Raw genomic sequence first — 26,199 nt, forward strand, 5'->3', positions numbered from 1 at the left:
GGGGCCTAACTACCAGTTCGCCTGTGGTAGTGTTGTATGTAGCTCACGTTCCAGTGGACCCCATACAAACCTAATACCACCAGCCACGCGAACCACTTCCATCTAATTCTGACCTGATGCTAGATTGATGGGAGAGTAGTAATCTCCAGCGCTATCATACTTTTACGACCTTTGTGATGTGATTTTCTAAAGTAAGTCTCTGTCTCCAACAATCACAGACATTGTGTCCCAACTAATGTCGTTTCCCGTATATCGTATTTGTCACAGAATCGAATTATGTATTTCTAAAAACCGAAGAAATGGCCAGCAATGTAGATGGTGCAAAAAAAAAAGATGTTTCTGGTAGTGTTGAAATTGCCTATCATTCTTATCTTTCCTAAATAATGTCAGGCTCATCATATCATAATTGCGTACCGTATCTCATAATTTAAAAAAAATGCATCTTAAACATTTAATGGTAAGCCTTGCAGATCACAAAAGGAGTGTTCACAGTTGTGTTGAAATTGCCCACCGTCTTCTTATCTTTCTGATTCATATACCAATTCAGTACCAATTCTTCTCTTCTTGCCATGAATTCCCGGCAGCGTTAGACGATGTGCCTCCGAGGGGCCATCTAATCCGAGATGATGCATTTCCTATTCATCATCATATACAGTCTTAATCTTCTTGTCCATCATGGCTGATCTCTTCGTTATCCTTGTGATTCGCAACTTGCGGGACTTTTAAAGGACGGGCATTTTCTTTCCTGTCTTTAGGATTTACTCAGAAGCCATTTTGCATATCAACTACACTACAATTCTTCTATTTTGTTTTGTAAGTTATTTTTGCAGCACACTTATATTCATCGATAGTGCAAATCCATCAAATCTACTTACCCCCTGCACCTAATGTGATTTCAAAATTGCGCGACCGTGGAGGCCAATTTTTCTACCCATATTCGATTACACCACACAGCGGGCCGCGCTGCCCCCGGTGCTTCCGTCTCTCCTGGTCTAATACCTTGTAGCGGCACCGCGATGATATGTTCCGGCGATGGTTATTTGCTGGCGCGCCGAATTGCTTTGACAAAGACTTCCTTCGGTACTATTGATGGGGACTCCTCTGATACTGCCTCTCAGCCGGATTTTCCCCTCCCTTTCACAGCCGTAAAATGGCCTTCCTAGATCAAGAGATTTGAGCTCCGCGTTAGAAGATTGATGGTTCGGAGTTTTCTGGGGTTTCTATGGACCACTTTCCGTGTGCGAGGAGAAACATTCACGCTGTGTATTGAACGAAGGATGGGATTTTCTTTCTGTGCGTCTGCAATGATCAGATCACCTGCTTTACCGTAAAGGGAATTTTCTCTTAGCCATATTTTACCTGCAGTGGAGTAATTGAACATTATACGAGGACGATGTAAGTATAGCTGAGCTACCAACGACTAGAATTTAAGACAAAATGTCACTAAAGATAAATAATTTAACTTATTTTTTGCGTCCCTACCGGTTTCCTTTTTCTTTGTGAAACATGCATTGCTGACATAATCTTTTAAAATCACCGGCCACTTTTCGTGTGTCAAAAGAATTCCCGTGGATAAAAGGCGAGTCACGAATGTTCAGCAGCACTAACAACAGATAACGCGTTGTGAAACGTGACGTGTCCGTGAGATATCCCAGCGAGCCAGCGAAGTGCTTTGATAACCATATTTGAACATTTCTGCAGATAAGAGGCTGACTCTAATGCACATGGCATGTACGGATCTCGCCTGGGTTTGGCGTCATTTGTAGTAAACAGTGTGGCCGCAGAGAGGCGTCGTTTCCCCGGCTTGTCGCGGTAGTACGGACGGGAGAGGGAGTAACGGGAGACCAGGACACGTTTCAGCAGACATGGCGGTGGTGTTGCTGATGCTAGCGTCAACTATGGCGTTCTTCTCCACGTGTGCGTCGTCTTTGGACACCGTTACTATAGGTGAGTTCTATCGATCTTTACTGCCGCATGTAGACAGCTCTCTTATCATCAGACCGTTAAACGTGGATTCTCTGGTGCTGTGAAGGCGTAAGCTTTCAGCCCGAAGGGACGCTTAAAGGCTAGCGTATGGAGGCGCTTGACTTACTTCTGCTTGACAATTAATCCAACTCCGAACTAACTACTTCTACTATACCAGGGAAACAGGGGCAACTTCCATCTGTACATTTAATCACCATTAGTCCTAACTGAATGCTAGTTCTGACATAGGCACGAACATTACGTTTGGTACAAAACATTTGCTATTCTTCTAATGTGCAGCTTTATATCTAGTTGCCTCTGCCGAATTGCTTCTCTCTCGAAGTGATCTTAATACTACCTCACTGCCAAAGGCACATGACACATAACCCCTCCTAAAATACAGACCTCCGCAAAATTTGCGAGCGCTGTTATTAACGGCTAGCAATTCCACAACAAGGCCTGCACATGATCCCGCTACAGCTGGGAGTGTAAACCATCGGGGGGAAGAGTCTGGCTTCAGTCTGCTTGTTTATGGGTAGCAGTACCTTTCGTTCTGACTTGTGATAGAGAAAGAAGGGAGAAAAAGCCGTGAGTTTAACGGTAGAACTCCACATGCGGCTGGTCTCCAGATACGTCTAGTATGGCTGAAGATACATCAGTATTAAAAGACCATTTCTGAACTTAGCAAAGACCAACAGATATCCGAAGTAGAGAATCACTAGTAGATTCCCCAAACAATTTTTTCATTACAAAATGAAATCCCGATTGCACCCTGTTATATTGATATACCCATAGGCCCATTACACCATAACGATAATCTGAAGCTAACGGCCTTCCCCATATTTTGAACGGTAACATTATGTGCTCTCATCTAACCAACGTGCTCTATTCCAAGGTGATATTATATGAGAAACTATATCGTATTGAACTACCTGGGTGTTCTATTAAACAAGACAGATGCTTCTTGTTGTTCTCGACTTCATATATGCCATTTTGCTATCGAATTTCCTATAAGGGACACCGCTGGTGAATACCTCACAGTCAGATCTCACATTCTTCCTTTGTCAGTATGCTAATTTTGATTGAAGTATTGAAACCCTCGGCGCAAATGAAATTTCCTGACTAAATCGAAATCCCGAGCAGAAGCTATTTATCAGCTATTGGAGATAAACCATTATGGGGGCAAAGCGCTTTTTTATAACTGAAGAAAATGCATGGTGCCCGTTACATATATAAAACAATATCATTTGTGCCATCGTATTATGAATCATATTATACAACTAAAAAATCTGCGGTTACAAAAAAGCTCCTACATTGCCCAAACGTATGTCATTTCCTTCTGGCTACAAGAGCTGAGTCTCCAAGACAAAGATTGTGACCGTAACTTGTCTAGAACACGAAATATCACAAAACCAGTGGATATTCTGCAGTACTGATAGAAAGTCACTAGGTGACCCCAAATCTACCCATTTCGAAATCTTCTCAAAACTTACGCGCAAAGTATCAAGGCCATCCTTTTGGGCATTCTTATGTTATCGCACTGCATGCACACACACACACACACACACACACACGCACACACGTACACACGAACACACACACACGTACACACGAACACAAGAAATCTATCAGAACCATAATATTCTTGGTGATCGTTACAAATCTTGTTTACTGCCATTTTTCAGGAGGACTGTTACAGAGAAATGAGTCTCAGCGTGAAGACCTGGCAGTTCGGTACGCCATCAACAACATTAACTCCATCAAAAGTCTCCTCCCCAGAACCAAGCTTATCTCCAATACACAGCAGGTCTCCAACACGAGTTTCACAGCAGCCATGCAAGGTAAGCTTTGTTTCATACCTCCGCTAAGATAACTTATCATTTCTATATACTATAAAAATGGCTATAAAATTTATTCTAATTCAAAGCTACAATTGAAACAACTCCTGCAGTTCAAAAGAAAGTTGCAAGAGCGACTAAACATTTGTTACTTCTTTCCGACTACAAGATTTATACCAACAGAAAATCGTCCCGAACAAGAGATACCAAAGTTCCCCCGCAGTACCGTACAAAACCACTAGTGCGCCCAATATCTCAAAGGAGTTTCTTCTCTTTGTTAACTTTTATTAGCATACGAAATATCATCAATATATTCCATCTACGACTTTTCGATTTGGTTTCCATAGACAAACAAACGTAGAGACACAGGAAAACATGACCTTCATGGCGCGGCCGGTAAAATGCATTTGGGATCCAGTCAATGATGAAAACGTCTGCCTGAAGTGGCCGCGGGATAAGTCGAGTATTGACAGCCAGTTCCTCACGGCGCAAGTAATCTGCCTAAAAGTCCCGTCTTTCATCCTGCCAGCGTCCTTTGACTCCACCTGTGATATACGCGGACGTCAAAACCGTCAGAAAGGAGCTTCATCATTCTCGCCATGTGGCAGATGGGATCAACTTCCTGCTGGGTCTGAACTGCTGTATAGTGTAGGCTATTCGTACAAACTAGAATATTCAGCTTAGTGATTAAAATGTCGGTAATATGGCTCTCCTACACATTAATTCTTGATTCCATACTTCAACTAGCCTAATATTAAAGCATACTAGTACATGACAACATATGATATGTACCCACAGCATATAAGAGAACATAAGAACATGACAAACGTACGCAAGCCTCTTTTGAACTTTTGAAATAAAATAATTCTGATGCTAGTTTTTTTTTAGCTCGCCCTTTCTTGAAACTGAAATATCAACAGATAGGGAAGCTTATAGTCAAATTACCACCTACTGCAAACGTTATTTCCCCCATAATCGTCTGTTCTGAAATGATCTACGCTACTGTATTCTGATTATCCCTGGTGACCTCTGATTGTCCTCTACGGCACCCCCCTCCCCCTCAGTCATTGTATCGTACCCTGGGGACGTGATTGATTCCAACAGAACATGATTACATTAACCTTCGCTCAAACCTGCTGTCAAATTAATACAAACGACTAGCGAGCAGATAGGAGGTACGGATAGGAGGTATTGATAGTCGCACTAAATGCTGAGGGCAGGTGGAGAGATCCTTCAGTCGTGCCGAGAGAAAAGCTCGCGGTATTAGCTCCGCTACGGGACATAAATGGGGTCAATTGTCTCCGGAGCATCTTGTGCGAGCTGTTGTCTGATGAGTTCAGATACCCAATGTCAAACTCACGTCAGTAAGAGGACTACCGCGGAGAACAACCATCTGTTGTCGGAAGACATAATTTCTACTTTAGACGCAAGGAGTTGGTAAATACATTACTGTTACCTGCAGGAATAAATTTTGCTTTTAGCATCTGTTCCATTGGTCAGTTCCCTAGAAGTCAGAAGCTCAAGAAGCACGAGAATTACATTGATTCTCTTACTTTGTGGTTTGTGATAAAAAGTCGTGATGTTAAAAATGTACTTCATGTTCACAAAGAATCATGAGCTTCTATTGGACAGATTTATGTTTGGGAAATTATTATTCTGAGCTTCTTTTGATACTTTTTTCAGTTGAACAGCCACAAACTCTTCTAAAATGCATCCAATATGCTTAGAAAAGGCCATGAACAATGGGGGATTCTAATTTCTATTACATGTTTCAAGGAAGTGGTCAGTGCATTTAGCTTTGTTGAAAAAAATCGCTTCTATTTTCTCTGCTCCACCAACTATGGGTACATACTTAAATGCTATTGAATCATCCCGCATGGACTTCTAGTCGTCAACCTTTTTCAAGTGTTTCTTACATGACGAAGCAGAATAACCCAGCCGTGATAGAGTGACGCGATAATGACAATAAAACCTTCATTTGCCACTCATTAGCATAAACTGTTTTATGTAATTATCTTTCGTCTGCATCACTTTATCATGTAGTTTATAATGTCGCTCGTTAAATGCACGTCTGGGAAAATACGTGATTATCACACAAACCCTTACATATCATGCAACTTTAGACTGACTTGTTTTTATCTATCAACTCAACATTTTTATATTACAGCGTCTGAAAAGTTTTTAATCATCACAAATTTGAAACTGCCGTAACCTTAAACCTTACTTGATGCTCATCTGTGTATCAGTATGAAATAATAAAAAAGCAATGGACACATCATTTGACATTTATTAGTCCTTGAAACAAAATAAACGGAGACCAGTAAATGTTTTCACCATCACGTCTTGCATATGAATGAGGACTAAGATCAGACAACTACAATTAATCATGCCAATGTGTTTGTTGGAATGCCGCTAACGTCTAGAGGTAGCGAAGTTGCCAGCCGAGCTGTTTTCTACTACATTTACTTCTGTAATAAAGTAGGCGGTTGCAGTTATTATTGTTTCATATTTGGTACAAAACAATTAATTAAAGGGAGACCACTCTTAATTCAGATCATCTAGCTTCAAATCGACCCTTCACATTTTAATATAAAAATTATGAACATCTGTTATGAAGCCCTTGCTATACTATTCCGTTAAGAGTCAATCACTGTAATAGCTAACTGACACATGCTCCAAGTATTAGTTCTGTAGTTCTATCAACAGTCGTTTCTTCTTAGTACAACTATTTGTTTCCTTACGCTTGTAACTTATGGTATTGGTTTTTCACAAATGCCGGCTATTTAGGTTATTGGATTTATATTGTTTATCAAAATGTAGGCTAATGTCATTTACAAAACCAGCCATATCTTTATCGATTTCCTATACCCTAGTTAGGGCCGAGATACAATAAAATGTGAAAACAATCCCATATCTGTCAAATCTGATAGGATTTATCCGTTTTACTTCACCAATGGAAATGCTGTTGAGGTTAGAGCTTAAAGTAGTCTCAAAGTAGTACTAAGGCTGCCAATGGCACAAATATGCCTGATTATAGAAAACTATAACGGGTATTTTTCATTGAACAACGGCGTTTGTATCAACTATACAACCTGTACTTAACTGGCTGCCACAGTTAAGGCGTGAAGTCAGTGGTAGGATGACTAAACTAAAACTAAGGGTAAATGAAAATAAACTTGACCAATTGCCAGCACGCACCAAGCGTTACAAAACAAGTCCTTTACCATATCTCACCCAGCTCTTAAATGAAAATGTGGATGAATAGAAGATTTCGTATATACACTGTACATATTTCAATTCCTTTTTAATCGTTTTATCTGTTGTTTATCTGTTCTTATCTGTTGGACCAAGTGGTTTTATATACAATGGCTAACACGCCAGGGCTCGAGATGTTTACTGTATTGTACTGTATTGTTAATTGTGAACCAAGTTAGTATTACTAGTATGCACGCTTCTGATGTTATTGAACATCAAATCTTATGAATTATACTTCTGGTTTTTGAATCCTGCTGCCAGGGAAATCAGGTTAGTGATTCCCGCCCATGACGTCACAGGGAACTCGGCAGTTCCAAACAGATACCGAGGCTCGCAAAAAAACGTTTTTTTTTTCAGAAGCAAACCGTGCATAATTATCGTCAGATACACATAACTGCGCAAGGTTTCTAATATTTGCTTTTCCTCTCGTCAAAAGATCGCTTGTTTAAGGCACATCATGCCCTATCTGGACTTGAGTTTAATTTGTTCCTCAAATAGTTTGACATTTTAGCTATTGTTCACGTGGTCTATACAATATTGACGACTATAATAAGAAGATATGTAGGGAACAGTTGAAACCCATTCAAATATATGATGTTATGCGCGAATGGGCATATAATGGGCAAGGTTATGTTTTCATGTAATTCAGATACAGAATAGAAACTATATGGCTTATAGATTGACATAATGTTTCGAGTTAGAATGTAGGATATTAGTATTCCAGACTGGGTATGTTTATGCATATGCATTAGTATTTATGGTTATTATGTTCATCATTATGATGATGATGATGATGATGATGTTCATTATCCTTAGTCTTCCTAGACCAATTGTTTTTCTCAAGTTATAAATGCAACAACAACCATGTCATATTCGTATTAAACAGACTTAGTAGTCAACTGATCTTATTTTACAAATTGATCAATTGGACAGCCTTAAGGCTGACAGGGAACAGACTTCCCGTCGGCTTTTAGGAGGTGATCAGTCTATCAGACCGGTTCACACAAAGTCCTGATTGCATCACCGCGACTCGTGATTATATATTTTGAGTTCAAATTTATCGCCATTTGGAGGATCGTTCAGACTCCAAGTTTATTGACTAGTTGATTTTGATAATGACTAGATATGAAAAATGTCAAAGTTATTGCATTAAGAGTTTTATCAATTTAAGAACTAATGTAAATTGCCAACAACGCTGTGTTTCTTTGAGAGAAGGCACGTCACCTAATAGACTAGTGAACAAAGAAAAATAGAATATTCTGCAATATCGTATATTATAAAATGTCATCATTTCTGATATTTGTGAATTTTTCGTTTTATGTGGCTCTCCTCAAAAACGGAACCTGAATCTAACGTTCCTATCCGAGGGACGTCTCTAGAGAAAGTTAGGTACACATCTCTTACAGAATGAAGTGAAGAGATTCGCGTTAAATGTTTTTTCCAAAGAGCACAATGTCGAAGCATATCATGGGACCCGAACCTAGGACCACCAAGCTTTGATCCAAGCACCCTACCATTCCCTTTTACATATACTATGAACGATATAACGTCCAACCCTTTCCAGCCAGTCTATCAGTATGTTGGTCACGTCTGTGGTTACTTATTAACCTCTGCGGGACAATCCAGCTTAATGAGGTTAATACAGAGTAAAATACCCGAGGGATGTGCAGTACCGGTAATGGGCAGTCTCGTCAGGTGGGAACGTGGAAGGGTATCTTATACAGCTTTACGGCTGAGATTTAGGCCAGTTTTATTTGATTATGTGGATGTTATTCTCTGGGAACCCCAAACTGATGCGAGCGGACGGTTAAAAAAAGTTGCATTCAGAATGATAAAGTGGTTAGAAAGGTTAAACAAAGATCAGACACAGAGTATGGTATACTGAACCATAGATTATTCATTATTATTCTTGAATCTACTTTTTTATTCTGCGACATTCATATATAATAGTATCAGTTTTTCGCTGTTGTTTTTTTCTTTAATGGCATACTGTCAATACAGAAATGTTCGCGGTGGATTAATGTTCGCGGTTTTTGCGGTTACCACTTCACTGTGAACTTAAAACTACCGCGAACATTTTCTATCATGGTATTAGACTGCAGTCTATGGTCTTACCGCGAACTTAAATCCACCGTGAAAAGTCATTTTACCCTCTACCGTGAAATTAAATCCCCGCGAACTTAAATGCATTTACAGTATTAGTGCTAACTTTACAGTTGCTTTGTGTGGTTTACAGTATGGTCTATTATGTCGACATTGTCATCCATATAACCAAATCAACGTGACTGTTTTCCTACATGAATTCCTAGGATATATCAGAATATATCAAGGAATTCTTGCACATCAATAAAGAGTTGGAATTAATCCTCACATGACTTGTGGAGTACCCAGTAGGATGTGTTGCTCTAGTTGATATACACTGTGGCGTAAAAGTCACAGCACGTCTGACAGGGTGCCAAAATCTAGCGGCATAAAAATAATACCCTACATATACCCACCATTACCTGTGTATACCCAGTGGTGCCTTTTTGCGTTTGTTTTCGAATTATTCACCCATGTTGGTAAAAGGAAAGTTTTAGAAAATAATTGTTTCAACAGTATAGAAGCGGTGTAAACTCAGTAGTGTTTTTTTGCATTTTTTTTGCGAATTCTTCATCTACTTTGGTTAACGGAAAATATCTTTAAAAGATCATTTTCTTAACAGTGTAGAATGTTTTTTTAAGTTCTTGTGTAAATGCTTTGTGTTGATTTGTGCTAATAAATCGTTTGTAAGATTTAGCATTGGTCTTTCTTTTAATGGCAGTGTGTCAATTTAAATGTTACAGTGTGTCATGAACACGTCAAGTAGAGAATCACTCGACAAATGACTCTTGAGTTCTGTGTAGTTTGTAGATCGTCAATTGTTAATATCTACAATGACTGCGACACATAAAGTTTTGATTTAGAAGTAATATAGCTTTAAATATTTATCTTTAGTAAATGGAGATTTGATATGTAACCTGTTCAAATAAAAACGCATACAAATTTCATTTTCTATATGAAAAATCATGTAAGTAAATAACTTCCTTTCTAATTAGCTTGTATATTCAAAAGGAGTCTGTATACCGTTCAAGTCTACCTCTATCGGCTTGTTAATTGTTGAACTAAAGGTGAAGAGCGATCGAAGCCCGGAAATACCAGGAGGAACATCGATCTATGACCCCAAAACCTTTCCTAAGGTTAAGGAAAGTCAGCAGAATATCGGATTTTCCTCCGTTCATTCCACCAAACTGTCTGCTAATTCAACCAACAAATAATTGGATTTCCTTTTTTTCGCGAAAAAGGATACGACAACTAACATTGAATATGGAAAAAACAAAGCCATGTGTAAATCAAATTATAGAAGATGATGAACTTGGGTCACGAGCATATCGTTCGTGGCCCATGTTTAGTTAACGTTGAATGACTTTCTTTGGAAGATTAAGGATAAACTAGAATACTGTGGATGCAGAGGCCGCTTCATCGCGAACTTAAAACCACCGCGAACATTTTTCCATGGCAGTAAGAGACGTGCATGGTGCTACCGCGAACTTAAAACCACCTCAAAAATTCATTTTTCCCTCTATCGCGAAATTAAATCCTGGCGAACGTGCAGTGCTGACGAAATGTTTGGGATATTGTTCAGTCATTCGGCTCAGATGTATTTACTGCGATTATGATCTCTGACCCCTCCGGTATGCCACGTCGTTTTGGTCTGAGCAGCACCCTCTCCATGATAATCCAATCAGCCGGGATTTTGTCTTCCTGGTGTAGCGAATGCCCTTCGTAAGCCGGGCTAACATACGTGACGATCGAACTAATGGTTCGTCTGCTCGGGCAAAAGACCTTACAAGTTCATCTGCCCAGTGCTGACAGCTGTTTTGTGGACAGTCGATAGATATTGATTGTTACCTTAGGCCGGGTTAATTCGATTACATGGATGACATCAGCGTCTGTTTCCCACATAAACATAAAGGTTTTTCACTAAACTGTAAATTGTACAGATCAGCTGCAAATTAAACAAATATGTGTTCCGTAGATCTTTTCAATATAAAGATAGCGGATAGCAGAAGCTAAGGTCGTAAAATGACGAAACAGAATGATGCGAACAACAATGAGGTATGTATTGTTCAGTATACCATGCTCTGTGTGTTCGGTCATTTCTTACACCCTCCTAACCATAAAGAAGTCAAGGTTCGGGGGTCCAACCCCTTTTATTCACACGCTCGCATCAGGTTCGGCGTTCCCGGAGGATGCCATCCATGTAATCAAATTAACATGGCCTCAGTAGTTTTCTCTGTCATCATTCTGTGCGGAAAGGCTGGATGACACGGGTAAAGTATTAACGCGGTAATCTATAAAGATTGGGATTAATCATTTTGCATTAAATCGTATGTTATTCGTTATGATTCTGTATTTTGTGTTTTGCCGATAGACCCCTAAAGAATAACTTACAATACCTCACCCCTCTTCAGGCTAATGGGTTTCTCATGTCCTGTCCGCCCCCCACCTTACCTCAAATGAAGTCTTTGACTTTATATACACTTTTTACCTTGTAAATTTCTCTCACGTAAGAACTCCGGAGAATGCCTATGGCTTTTAAGGTCCGAGCTTGACACTGAATGCGTTGTTGCTGTCACCAAAGCGCAGGCAAAAACACAACCCAATACTTGGTCATCTGGATCAATTCAGGACAAGGTTCGATTCTAGTAGTGTCTAGGGTTGGCTCCCGCTCGTACATGTTGTAAAGGCCCCCTCACACGAGAGCAAGAATGAGCCGGAATGCCATCAGAATGAACATCTTTTCTATTCCTGGGAATTCTTGTGTATTCTAGAAATTCGTACTGCATTCCAGATATTTGTGCCCGTTCTTTTGGCTGGCCAAAAAGTTTGTGACATGCTCAAAACTTTCGAGGTGCATTTGAAGTGGCGAAATGTTAAACGGCGTTCAAAGTGTATTCTAACTATTCTAACTGCAGTATGACCGCATTCTGTGGCATTCCCACATTATTCGAAACATTCTTATCTCATTCGAAGGAGAACTGAAACGACAAGCCACTTCGAATGCTGCCAGAAGGTGGCCAAAAGAATATCTGGAATGCAGTGAGAATGTCTATAATGCACTTCAAATACCCAGGCATAGAGAAAGAATAGTTCTTCTGACGGCATTTTGGCTCATTCCTTCTCGTGTGAGGGGATATAAAGTCCATTTGGAATTCCCACCCGAATGGCCCCGAATGTGGCACGAATTTTGCAAATACTTAATTCCGGCTGGTTCTGCTAGATTTCACTAATTCGTGAAGGCCCGATAAAGATTTGCATTCATCATTTCGGATGGGGAAATAAAGCCGGCGGTCTCGTGTGTGATGAGGGAGCTTTAGGCGTATAATCCTCAAGTGTCAAACCTCTGCATCTGAAAGAACCCAACAAACTTATCGAGAAGAGCACGGTTGAAAGAACCCATCACACATATCGAGAAGTGCACGGTTGACGCGAGCTGTAGCGAAACCACTGAGAATACCATTTTGATAAGTTGCCAAACTAATATCTCCTTTCCAACTTTGTAAATTACCTTAAAGGTAGCCGCTTATGTTATTATCTAGATTTGTAGGAAGACAGAGGAGGTGATCATTAGTCAACACGACACCCAATCGGCCTTATCTTAATCGAATCAATGTGTAAACCTTAGAGACATGCCTCACTCTTCTCGCTCCATTGAAAACCACACCTAGTCTATTAATCTCGATAAAAGACTCCGTAGATTATAACTTCCGCTATCGTTTACATCTTAACGGGCCCATCATTACTGAAATTCACTATCTGCCTTTATTACCAAAGATGTAATTTACTTTGATCATAATATCGTTCTAGATGAGAAAGACCTATATTAGTCATGTACGTGATATCAGGTGGTACTGCGGGTATCAGGAATACAAGGTATTTTTGTAGTGAACGTGTAACGTTACTTTTCAAGACCACGAAACTACTTGTTTCATCAGCCTGTATTTGCAACTACCATATTTCCAACTTAAAGTTCGACTACTTTAAAAGAAGCCTAATATCCACATTTAAAATCTCATTTCACGCTCTAAACTTTACTATCTCATGTATGTAACGTCAACACCGTGATCACAATACTGCCGCAATACAAAGATATACAGGAGACCTGCTAATGCATCATGAGGTAAACCAATTTTAAATGTAACAGTAATCAAGATATACTTCTACAGACATTATCAATAACATTATATTCCAGATTGGAGTTGCATTCGTCATGTAGTTGGCGAAATCATGAAAGTTAGCGGCACAAAGTCATGATAGAATCTCGAATGAAGGCTTAGCACTAAATCGAAATTCATTGTTCTCTACAGACAGAAAACATCCAGAATACTTCTAGCCTGACGCTAACAGATTCTGATGCACGTCCCTGGCAGGACGCTTGCAGCATAGTCAACTTAGTCTTGCAATCTTACAGAGTAAGCTCCATGCATCGGCTTTCAGGTGGCATGTCCTTTGAGATCTATCTCTGCCACTCAATGGACCGCGGGATCAGCGGGGTCCTTCCGTGGTCGGACTCGGGCTTTGCTATCTGCACAAGGCCAGCTCTGCTGTGTTGGAGTGATAAAGGACTTGACAGGGAAAAACGTCTCCATAAATCACTCAACTCAACGAAGCGTTTGTACCGATCAGCGGGTCCGTGGGCATTCATGGTACTGAGGACAATGTTAAACATCATTAACTGTACAAGGGAAGTACTAAGTCTCAGTCTAGGTCTAAGGGACAAGAATACATCACTGCGGCTACGATTCTTCTGCCTGTTTTCATATATTACACATAAATCTTTATAAACAAGTATTTTCTTTAAGGAGCAAAAGGTGTGCCTAGATGATATAAAAAGGACATTTGATCTTTCATTTAGTGATGTGAAGAGCGTTTTGATATATATTTATGATTTGGGAATGCACACCATGTCACAACTGGGTGCTTAAAAGGATTACATACATGAAAAATGGACAGTCGTTTACAAATAATTCCCTGGCAAATGTCTGCAAATGGCAGTTCTCCGTCCTTCTGTAGCGTGGTCCTGAAAATCCTTCTCCTATCAGATATCCGGGTGAAACATTGTGATGTTTCTATGGCAGCGTGGGATCTCTTACATTACAGTTCGTACATGTCAATCAATGAGCCAACCTATGTTTTGTACCGCCATGTTATGCTATGTGACTCGCCGAGCAGTAAATTATATGTCTATGTCTATGGCGACCCCCGTCTCTACTGAGAAAAGGCCATCTTATTTCGTCAATCTTGAATTTTCTAAAAGACGTTTTTTCTACATATAACCCCACAGCCTTATGAAAATGGACTAGAAACGTTCAAGTGTTTTGTACAAAAATAAAAGGTCTTGTCGAAATCTGAGCGGACGTAACATGATTGTAACCTGATTATATGGTTAATGACGTCAAAATTAGCATAATTTTTATAATTAATCATAAATGTAACATAGAATTACAAAGGCTTGTTATTGATATAGGCAAACAGGTGTGCTTCAGCAATAAAACCTTGAAGCATCATTGTTTAAACTGAAATTAGTAAATTTGGTAAAATATGCCCGTGTCAGTGCATCACGAAAAATCACAGTTTATCGTTAAGCTGTTGCCAACACCATTCTATGAAAATTCCTAGCACACGCCGTTCAGCACTTTTACGGCGTCAAAGTTGGCGCGAGCACTTTCAGACCCCTCCCGTCTAGATAGGGTTAACGGGCTCTTATGATGCATCGGGCGTCCATTACAAAGCGCATGCCAGATAAACATTTACCTAATTAATGGATCTGATAGCCTTTTCACTCCTTCTAACAAGCCATGGGAACAACTGTATTGAATGCGTCCGACTACGTTAGAACCCTCATCTGTTACCAGTAATTGTTTCATCGGAATTCTGCACAGAAAGACGTGGACTTTCATTCCTGGGCGCTATAAAATCAGAGGATTCAAAACTTTTGCATTTAACTGGTGTTGCCATGTCAGGACTTTATTTATTTTTATTCATTTATTCATTTATCTATTAGGATTCTCCGTATACGATGACAATGGAGGGTATCGCGAAACAGGTGTCAAGGGACACCTTTTCAGAGCCGCCATTTCAGATTAACGTCCTATCCGAGGGACGGCCCTAGCCGAAGCTACGTACTCATTTTCACCTGAGTAGAGTGAGGAAAGTCGTGTAAAGTGCCTTTCCCAAGGACACAAGATCGGTAGCACGGCAGTCGGATTGATTCTATACCCCTTAGTTTCAAAAATGGGTTAAAAAATTACAAGGAATATATAGTTATATACTACATAAAACATCACAAAGACATAAATATATATATAATCATCAATAGGTATTTTTACGAAATATCAAAACTATATAAACATGTTTGAAGTACAATACGTATTGACTTTGGGTTCATATACGACTCCTGCACACTTGTTTTTCGAATTATGGTAATTTTACATTTGTGTCGTCGTATGGCCAAGTGTCTAGGCTAGTGTACAGAAGACCGAGAGACATTTCTTTCTGGGATAGACACTTTAAAGATAAAAACGACTTTTGTCACTCCAAACTGGTGTAAAGATGGCTGAGGAGGTCCTAGGCGGTGGACGGAAAGGGAGGGTAGACACCAGATCACTAGAAGACTATGTAACTTATATAATAAAATGAAAGTTATTGATTTTCTTTGTTTGTATGGGCCTGCCTAAATCACATCATATACCATGGTTCATACATTATACAAGAAATTGCAATGGAATCTAATGGAAGTGAAAGATTACAGGAACACAAACATACATCACGGCAATTACAAAGAAAACGAGAGCAAGCGTAATGCCACAGAGCTGCAGCAGCGGATCCGATACACCATCTGTCATTCTTACAGAGTCACGGCTGCCGCAGCTCCGAACATCGCTACTTTTTCAGTGTGATTCTGAAAAGAGATGTGCTAAGAGCCATCATACATCACAGTTGTCTCTCTGGGGCTAATGGATCCATTTTTCAACTTGATATCTTAATGCCACGTCTAGCTCGAGTCCATTTGCAGTAAGCCGCCCATGGAAATGCTTTTTTCCTTATCGTTGATGTTTGATACCGTATACATGTAGTGGTAGATGTCCGATGCGTGTACTAAAAGTACTAAAAGCTCGAAGCGCCAATGGGCAAACTTCAAGGAAAGTTTCAACAGTATTGTACGAGTACACTGAGCACTAGACATATTGTGATAAGTTGTAAAGATATGACAGCTGCTATCAAAACCGAATAACTTTAAATCCTGTTCTTCCCGTAAGTTCCTAGTTGGTAATGTTATTATAACGTTTGCTTGTCTTGTATCATTTGTTGATGTATATTTTGCAATGCACTGAATTGTATCAGATTTTTCTCCTTCCTTTTGCACCATATACAACTATATGATTACATATCATTATAGTTGATATTTCTACACTTTTTAATAAGGGGTAGACACGTAGACACAGCATAAGATATGTGGGCTTTTTCTCTTCTGTTTTCGTTACCTTTGTATTATTGTTTTCTTATGTGCAAATAAAAACAAGGCATTAGAATGTACTACTTCTGTGCTATTTACCATCCGGTATGTTTTCAAATCTACCACTCGTATGCATCAACTTGTTTAGTTATTCTTTTTTGTTCCGTAAATAACTTTTTGGTGACGCCTCATGTGGTGGGCCTAATAGTATAGTGTGCGTCTGTTTGCCAAGAATTCCCAGAATTGGACAGGCATGTCAAGAATTTAGAGTCCGCGCGTGCGTAGTTGCATCATGCTATTCTGTATTCTTCCGTTCCCCGAAGAGAATTCCCAAGTAGCGTGAAAGTGTACTAAGTTATACTCCAGCAAGATTAGTAGAGGACATCTGGACATGTCAGCTCGTTAGCCAAGATTAGAGATGACAGAGTAATCTATCAACCTATGGCAGTTTGGGGGCACACAGAAACAATGTTCACTTTTACATTGCATGATGAAAAATTCAATAAGTTAGCAAGTTGTGTTTGTTGTTGAATGTAATATCGAAGACACTGGCCACACGCAGAAGACCGTTTTCCTTGACAGCAGTGCCCTACAAACATTCATCTTGTTAAACAACCATAGGATAAAAGGTGAATACTAAAACATACCAACAACGGAAATATACAATTTAATACATATAAACCATAACTTCGTCGCCATTTCAATGCATTTTCATTGCCACTTACTACACAGACGTACTGTTGAGAGTCGCTACGTTCCCTGTAGTAGGAGACCATTACAAGCAGCTACTAACGAAGCCCAACTCACTAATGTGTTATCCTCTGTCCCAGCACACCACGCGCTCTCACCATGTGGCTAATGCACAATAAAAGCTAGAACTGTGAGACTGGAATACGAAATATTCTTGCTTTCAACTATTTACAAAATCAACATGTATTTCACGTACATCATGTTTGGTCTATGTGAGTTCCACGAACAACACTACAGCCGGTTCAAAGTAGCAAAACTAAAAACACAAAGCCTCCCTGTCGAAGGCAATGACCCAGGTAACGTAAGATTCTTGAAGATGCCTCGACAGATTTCTCTTTATAAACTACAGGCCGTTCAGGGTTCAAGTTTTATCATCCATTATCAGAACAGAAGAGAGTGTCTTGAGGGAGAAAATCCACCATCAAGATGTTGGCCACACATTGGGGACGTGACTTTCGGACACTGTTTTTTTTTAATAAATGGTTCGAAACATTTGCAGCTTGAGGACTCTCCTCAGGCTATGAACTCAACAGCAGATGGGGCGTTTATAGTGTTAAAAAAGGCAATATGATTTTATGAGTCTGTTTTCCGTGGCGTCCTGCAACCTTCCTCCTAGCATGTAACCATCCTTCAGGTCACGGTTGCAATTTTCTGTTACTTCTACTTCTAGTGTTAGACATGCAATAGGATGCGCACAGTACAGGTGGTGAAGGGAAATCTATAACATGAACATGTAACGTGGATAATAATGGATGAATCATATTTCTAATTAGTAGAATATCATTCGGCAAACTATCGTCAATATGGTGGAATCATGCAAGTAAACTTTATTGTGTAATTGATATTAAGAAGTAGTGTCTATGAAAGTGCCACTAAACACAGGTCTGGATTAAGTTTGTAAAAACAAAGGAAGACAAATATCCCTTAAACCCGGACGTAATTAACTTAAGATTAACCAAACGGAACCTCAACAACGCTAGCTGTCTTTCGGTAATTTATCACAGGGTATTAACACAGATTGTCATTTATTTATCTGGTAGTCGTCGGGGCAAAATGACACAAAGATGGGCCACAGCAAGTAAATTTCATGGACGACATCCTCTTCAAACCTGAAAAAACAAGATGTGTAAAACTGGCTACATTCAAAATAGACACCAAAAACGTTGTTACAAAACTCGAAGTAGCACACACAACAAATCATCAATTCCTGTATTCAAATGGAACTATAGTGAAGTAAAAGTGACACAGGTGTGGTAGACTGGTATCGCTTACCAAGTTGGCAACTACACTCAAGGCTTACATAGTGCCACGTTTCCAACTAGCCAACTATTTTTACTTCTATATCTACATCTACAGATATGGCTACCTCGCTCATGTCCCTTGGACAACTTTAAGGTAACAACACAACATATTTTCCCATTTTGGTACTTTCTCGCCGCCTTGACCAGCTCCGAAGAAATGAGAATTATTCTTTTTTTCTATAATCAGGGGAAACTTTATGAGCGCGCTGATGTCAAACACAAAAGTTACTTGCTGTGTCCGTACCAGGAATAGCGCCAGTGGCGTCGAATTGCCAAGTGGGGAGGCAATGGACAGAAGATTATTTAGTTAATCCCCGGTGTTCCTCACTTTGACTTTTTTGGGGGGAGGGGTTTTCTTTGGAGCTTTTCAATGACAACCAAGCTTAATTTATCTTAAATCTTTGAAGAAACAGCAGCAAAATCTGCATGACTTAAAACAAAGAGGCTTTTTAAGACCTTAGGACTACTGTATCAGGAATATTCAATATGTGAGCATGAATACGAACTGTGCAAAGCGTTTCATCCCATACTTAATTTGTTACATTCACCTCAAACAATGGTTGTAATGTGGTTCTTTTTCCAGCCATATGCTACTTATTCTGTATTTATCGATTTGTCACGTGTATTAGTGTTTCAATGAGCGCTCGCTTTAGTCTGAAGAGTTTGCAACTCTTCAAATAAAACTAGACTCCCAGTACAACATATTCGTATCAATAAGCCGCTTACATTGCGTTTATTTTATTAATAAACATGCTAATTTTTACACTTTCTTGAGAAATCAAAGCTTTTCTTGCAGCCTAGGACGAGCAAGGACAATGGAATCAGCCTTCAGAAATCCGCTTACCGGAGTGTGTAACGTGCTATTGGATAGGACCTATTAAACGCATCTTATCCTGCCAACTAGCTTGGACGTAACTCAAGTTTTCCACCCATGGGAGGGCTTGGTTGGACCGGAATCACTGATCCATTGCTCTCAATTAGAGCTATTTGCTTTTAAGTCGTAAAAGCAATAATACATGTCTTCAGAACCTGAGTGTTAGGCTATTAGAAGCAGTTGTCGTTCACGGCTTACCCAACATGCATAACAAACATTTCTCGTTCGCTAGATCAAGGTTATCAAGCATTTGAATAGTAATTGTGGTTCTATATGATAGTTTTCAATTCAAAATGAAAATCAAAATGAAAGGTAAAGTCGCTATAACCGTTTTTAAAATCATATTTAGTTAAGTAATTGCTATTTGGTGTTTAGTCTCTATGTTGTGACAAACAATGGTTTCGCATTACTTTTGAATTTATAAGACAAACATTGAATGCTTTTTACATGACTGTGCTCTATTTTATGCATTGCCGTACAATATATTCCGTGAAGAGGGTAAGCTTCAGCGTTTTCCTGGGTGATTTGAAATGACGTTTGGCTAACATGGTTCCCCATTGTCAGTTTAATTTGTGCTTCATTCAAAGCGATAGACAATTAAGCAAATGTCTCTATGTTATGCAGCAGTCTTGTAATATTTTCTCCGGCCCAAGTAAGCAATAATGAGAGCTTTATAACTCACTGTTAAAAAACGAGCAGATTCTGACTGCCATGTCGGTGTCTTCATTTGCATTACAATCGACCGCAGCCTAATCGTCTAAAACTTGAACTGACATGTCTTATGTGTTCTTCTGTTACTTCTTAAATGCCCTGCATTTAATATGCACTTTATATGGGCTCTTTGAGAGGACTAAAGATATCTAAATGTAAAAAAAATGGGGTGATCACTGAAATGCAAATACTGTAGAATTCAAATATTCCTATTTACGTTCATTTTTGTAAAGCCTTTTTACCCCAAATTTGTGTCTCCAATGTAATACTACTTCTCAAGTGCAAACTTATGAGACCACGAAAATGTCATTTCTACTTATACCGTGACATGAAATACCGACAAAAATGGACGAATGTCCAGTAGATGTGCCTGTCGCCGTGTTGTGTCCCGATTACGTCTTCAAACTCTTGAATCTTTCGAAATACTCGTAAACCTTTCTCATTGCTCCGCTCAACTCTGTCTAAACAAATATTTTGACGAACATGTATCAACTCTTCGATTGGTCTAACCGCTAATTGACATGGTATCATTCGTTGAACTGTTAACGACAGTCAGAATCAGTCTATCTGAAAGCTTTACTGTTGTACCGTTACAGCATGTAGCTTGTTATCAACACCAGTGCCTGCAATACTACAGACGTCATCAGGACCGACATTCTCTGCGCTCAGATCGATCAGCAGCCGCTTCAACGTTCCTGGGATCGAGACTAGCTGGATGGCAGAACGCGACGTTGATTCGTTCTTGGTCAGCTTGTTCCCAGAGTCGTCACTTTTCGGCAGAGCGATTGTGGACTTAGTGACCAAGAACGGTTGGGTGGATGTGGCGTTAGTGTATGAGGATAACAAAGGTAAATTTGCACAGCTACAAATTATACATTTAGGCTTTACAGATGAATATTAATGAATTATAGATCTAATTCAATGATAAGATCCAAGCAAGTCTTGACCTCGTTCTCACAACTCTCGCGAGAACTGGGTCACTCCGTGATCAAGATGGACTGATAGCCATCGAAAATTTGGAGGTTCGTGTGTTCACCTCTAAAAAGTAGTTACTGCTTGATGAAATATTCCAATAATTCAATAAAGTAATAACGAATCTTAACAAAGGAACAGAGGGCCTTCAGATCAAACCATGTGATAACGTACAACGTACAAGGGTATATTTTTGTATATGTAATTAAAATATGTAATCATTCAACTTATATTGTTTTGGCGAACTTTCAATTTCCACCGTGTAACACTTTGTATACTGAATTTTGTTTACAATGCAATGCTAGTTATTGTTTTATATTATTGTTCTTGAGAAGAGGGCATTTTTTATATATCCCCTGTACTTTTGCCCGATCCGAAATACGAGTGAACATTGGGAAAACTTGTACAATATTACATACCCTCTCGTCACACTCTACTAAGCATTTTTTTTCATTGTACATTTGTTGTCTTAAAGCCTTAGTTCGGCTACAGGAGCTCATCAGTTTACCGGCCAGGCGACAACGCGTAAAGGTGATCGTGTACCAGGTGGAAAAGGGCGACTCTCGGAACGTACTGAGGGAAATACGGAATTCGGGAACAACCGAGATCGTCTTGGATCTGAGCACGTCTACTTTGGAAACATTCCTACAACAGGTAATATTTCTTTTAAGAAAACAAGGTTTATGTACAGTTCTATGTGTATGCTATTCTATATGACTATATTATGAACAAACATTAACATTTAACAATTACGCCATGTTGATTCAAGAATACTATATTCTGACGACACCCATTTTCGTCCGTGTCTCTAAAATATCAACCATACATCGTACAAAGCAGCTGCGAACTGGGCAATATATGCAGTGAATTGCAAAAAACAAAAATCAGAAAAGAGATACTGGTATTGTGGGATTCCAAAGTCAAAGAAGATGTAAAATAATAAAATGAAGAATCAAATTATATGTACACAACACTCGAAGTGTTTGTTTATTCGTTTTGCAGCGGTCTTCTTTGATATAAATTGAACCTGGCTGTTCAATACACGTCATTTTACGGGAAGAGTGACGTAAGCACCGGGTCAAAGGTGGCTGGAAGTCTATACCGCCACCCGTCTCTATTTAGTGACGAATCCTAACCACTGGCAAAGGGACGTGTACTGAGCATAAATTGGGTCCAACCATCTCTTGAAAATGACCACAAAACTCTTTCAATTCACATTTCCTGCGTTTGGGAAAAGGCTGAAACGAACCATTGTCAATTGTGTACCAAACAAATGAACTTCCATAATAATGCGTTGATGTGAAATATGCATTTCATACCTACATAAAAATACATGGGGCTACATAGAACAGTAACTTGGAAATGAAAGGCAATGGGTTTTGATTGGAAATAATTCTCTACCTGAATACCTTAATGTTCCTCCTATATCCTTTTGTTCCTCTGATATTTGTTGTTATCATCTTGATTGCCATTGACAATGCAGCAGGCATTTCGCATGGTCGTAAGGAAGATGTTTGGTAGTCTATGAAGTACTTCGCGGATGCCCTGTCAGTGAAATACGTCTCCATGGTCGACAGACTGACATGATATTTGCAGACCGACGCTATAAACCGTCATGCTTATAACAGTAGCAGCGGGTCCAGTTACTGACAACAGGTCTCTTCAAACCAAATTGCCCGTAAAATTTATACCGTTGGCACGTCAGTGGGACGTTGTAAGAATCTCGAGCTGAAGTTGATCGCGTTCCTGTCTGGTAGCTGTGGCTCTGTGCTGAATTGATTCTGTACACAGATCAGCGCCAGACTAGAAGACGCCATGATGGCTTACCATGACAGACTTGTTACCTACTTTTGTGCTAAACATCGTAACTGCTGGCTTTTGAATGAATCCTTTGATACATATAGAAATCGAAAATGTTGTACCCATTTCACAACTATGAAACAGTGGTGTAGTGCATAGATGTAGCTTAAAAAATGAATTTAATTCACAAGATAGTCAAGGACAGAAAAAAATAAATTAAAACATTGCATTCAAAATCGTTAGAGCTACTCATCAATCAAAACAACTCGAGCAATAGTCTTAACCTTGATACTCTGGTTACTTTCTTGCCTGTTGTTTTGTTTCTTTGCACTTAAACTCTTCACGCTAGTTTTCATATCTTTGAATGAATGGAAACATACAATATTCTCAGACTTCGATACGTAAATTACTTCCATTCTTATCTGGAAGTTGGTGCAATATATCATGTAAAATAAAATAGAATGAAAGAAAATTCTTCTAATCTACAGGCCTCCGACCCAAATATGGAAATGCTGAGCAAGTATTACAATTACATCGTGACGTCACTGGTGAGTACCCACCCCTCCGTAAGAACACAAACATCATGTCGGTCATTTATTCCAATGTCTTTCCAATCCCAATCTTGGAAATCACACAAAACACTCGACCAGTGAAAGTACAAAAAACACTGATATGCTGTTTTTATTCTTTGGGCAACGGTCACCAGCATTTTGATTTATAACGTTTCTTTTGTATGACGTCATTTTTCGGTCACGTTGGAATTATCTGAGGTAATATAGAAAAAGAGGCTTTTGATTATAACATTACAAAAAAAAACAGTTTGACCGACCTTTTTTTGTAATGTTATGTCATGTTATGTTATGTTATGTTATGTTATGTTATGTTATGTTATGTTATGTTATGTTATGTTATGTTATGTTAGAGTCCATTCCAAGACACCGTGCGTATGTTTGTGGCCATTGTTTAGAATTGATTTTAAAGTTTTGTAATTATATGTCTAGGACATTTGATACTTCAGAAATATTTGTAACACTGTTTCAACTTTACAAATATTTCCCTGGTCCTGTAAAACTTTGGAAATATTCACCGTATGGAATTGGATACTTCTAATGGTTTCTAAATAATGATAACAGCATTCTACCATTATTTACCATTTTCTACCATTTTTTGTAAATGGTTCAGTGGGCTAAGAAGATGGCAATTCACACATCCTTGCAAAGTATGGTTGGGTGCCATACAACAATGGCCCTCAACAAAGGATCCACCAGTGCCCAGCAGTGAAATCTAAAAATATACAGATACAACAATGGGGCTTACTTTTATGGGGGCAATAAACTAATTTAACCATTTGGAGAGGTTTACCATTTTTTGTTAATATTTGTAAATGTGAAATAATCACACAGAGGTTTCACAATTATTCTAAATAAAGATATTTTTGCACAGTTACTTTCAAAATGTTTCTAAAATATTCAAAGGTATTCAAATATATGAATACTTTCTCAGTCAATTTTTTTTTAAATAATTTAATTATTGTGGCTCAGATATTCTTTTATTCAAAATAATTCAGACTAATTATAAATATCGCCTAAAAACCCTCATGGTGTCTTGGAATGGACTCTATGTTATGTTATGTTATGTTATGTTATGTTATTACAGGCAATATGATCTTGCAAATGCCCTCTGTGCGTATCTTTTTTCTTTGTCTTTACAGGACATGGACATAGTTCGACTCCCAGCTCACACGGAGGTTAACATCACGTCATTTACACTAATGGATAGAGGCCGGCCCCTGGTGATGACTATACTCAACAGATGGAGTGACTGGCAAAACAGTACCAGCCTGGATCCACTTAGACTGCCGGTATATCGATTTCAATTTCACCTTGGATCTAACGTCTATCCACATACATTGCAATTTCTCATCACTTTTTTATAATATTGATAACATTTATGTAATGTACATCACTCTGTAATAAAGCTAGTTCACAGTAAGAAACAGACGATAGTATAATAGATTTATTCGAAAATTCATAAATATTTTTCTTATTCATACGGACTTTTACTTTTTTTATTCCAATTGAAAGCGCATTTGTATTTTACACTCCGGCAAATGTGAAAGTGGAGAGCCAAATCTCTGCATCTAGCCGCTGTCTGCGAAGATGACGGACAAATTACGACTCATTTTTCCCGTACAAAAATCAATTTCCTGCCCACCCAGTATACGACCTTACTCCGATGCATTTCCCGATGGTGGCTTAGAAGTAACTTGGTACGCCCTAATCTACATGTATGTAGCCGTGTGGACATATGAAAACAATAACCTTTACAAATTGTTCATTCTCTTTTTTATTTTTAACATTGCTCCTAGCAAGAGTAGCATGTATTAAAAGTAATGCCTTTATTCAACGAAACGCTCGCTCAGAATGGAGGCATGCAAACTGATGAGGCATCTCGGGAACGGTGCCAGATAATAGCTCTATGGCGTTTTATTCACCCTGTCCATTTGATTTGAGAAACGGTTGTTCGGTTCGCAGTATACAATTGGGGGTAAAGGGGAAGGCATAACAGTGATATGATTCAACCATTACGGCCATATGATGTAGTATTTACTGCTTTTTTCAGTCAATATAAACGCACTCTTCTATTTCCTTGAAATACAGACGTCGGTTGCTCTTGTTTATGATGCCGTCTACGTCATCGCCCACGCTCTATCCAGCCTTCAGAGAAAGACAAACATCCGCCTGGACCCCATTATGTGTGAGCAGGGAAATCCCTGGCCTCTCGGGAAGGCTTTCACAGCTCAGCTGAAGAAGGTAGGCGGATCAGAATGCAGATTAACGGAAAACAAGCACAGACAATTCACGACTAGCGCTGTACGTGATGATTATGATTGGTCGTTACTTTTATTGTATCTGCAACGAGGAGCCTATTGTGATAAGTCATAATGCAATTTCTATTCTCCCGTGCGTGTAAGGCTAAAATGTCATTCACCATTTTCCACAATCTGGTTTGAAACAATGCCAAGTTCTGCCAGAATGCTTGACAATTCCTTTCAACAATTTATACCAGAAAGTAAATTTATTTACTTTCAACGCAGCTTACATTTTTCCATGTCAAAATTTTCCCATATACCCTTACATTGAGGAACAAAAGAAATTGCAAATATTATGAGAAAATTTAAACGAAGATATGAAT

The 26,199-nt window shown here is 39.1% G+C and overlaps 1 protein-coding gene across 5 annotated transcripts in view; it reads left to right on the plus strand.

Moving 5' to 3' along the window:
* The first annotated feature begins 982 nt into the window (after window positions 1-982).
* The window catches only part of LOC118423400 (glutamate receptor ionotropic, kainate 2-like), a 37,748-nt gene continuing 12,531 nt past the window's right edge, over window positions 983-26,199 (plus strand). For 2 of the 5 annotated variants that reach the window (XM_035831536.1, XM_035831539.1), the window contains exons 1-7: window positions 983-1,947; window positions 3,651-3,806; window positions 20,829-21,080; window positions 21,680-21,858; window positions 23,493-23,552; window positions 24,716-24,865; window positions 25,665-25,817. In XM_035831536.1, coding sequence (XP_035687429.1) covers window positions 1,866-1,947; window positions 3,651-3,806; window positions 20,829-21,080; window positions 21,680-21,858; window positions 23,493-23,552; window positions 24,716-24,865; window positions 25,665-25,817 — 1,032 coding nt within the window. In that variant the 5' untranslated portion in view covers window positions 983-1,865. The remainder of the gene's footprint in view (window positions 1,948-3,650; window positions 3,807-20,828; window positions 21,081-21,679; window positions 21,859-23,492; window positions 23,553-24,715; window positions 24,866-25,664; window positions 25,818-26,199) is intronic. The other 3 variants (XM_035831540.1, XM_035831535.1, XM_035831537.1) reach the window with 3 other exon arrangements.

This window comes from Branchiostoma floridae, chromosome 9 (genome assembly GCF_000003815.2).
Source record: "Branchiostoma floridae strain S238N-H82 chromosome 9, Bfl_VNyyK, whole genome shotgun sequence".
Classification (NCBI taxonomy): Eukaryota; Metazoa; Chordata; class Leptocardii; order Amphioxiformes; family Branchiostomatidae; genus Branchiostoma; species Branchiostoma floridae.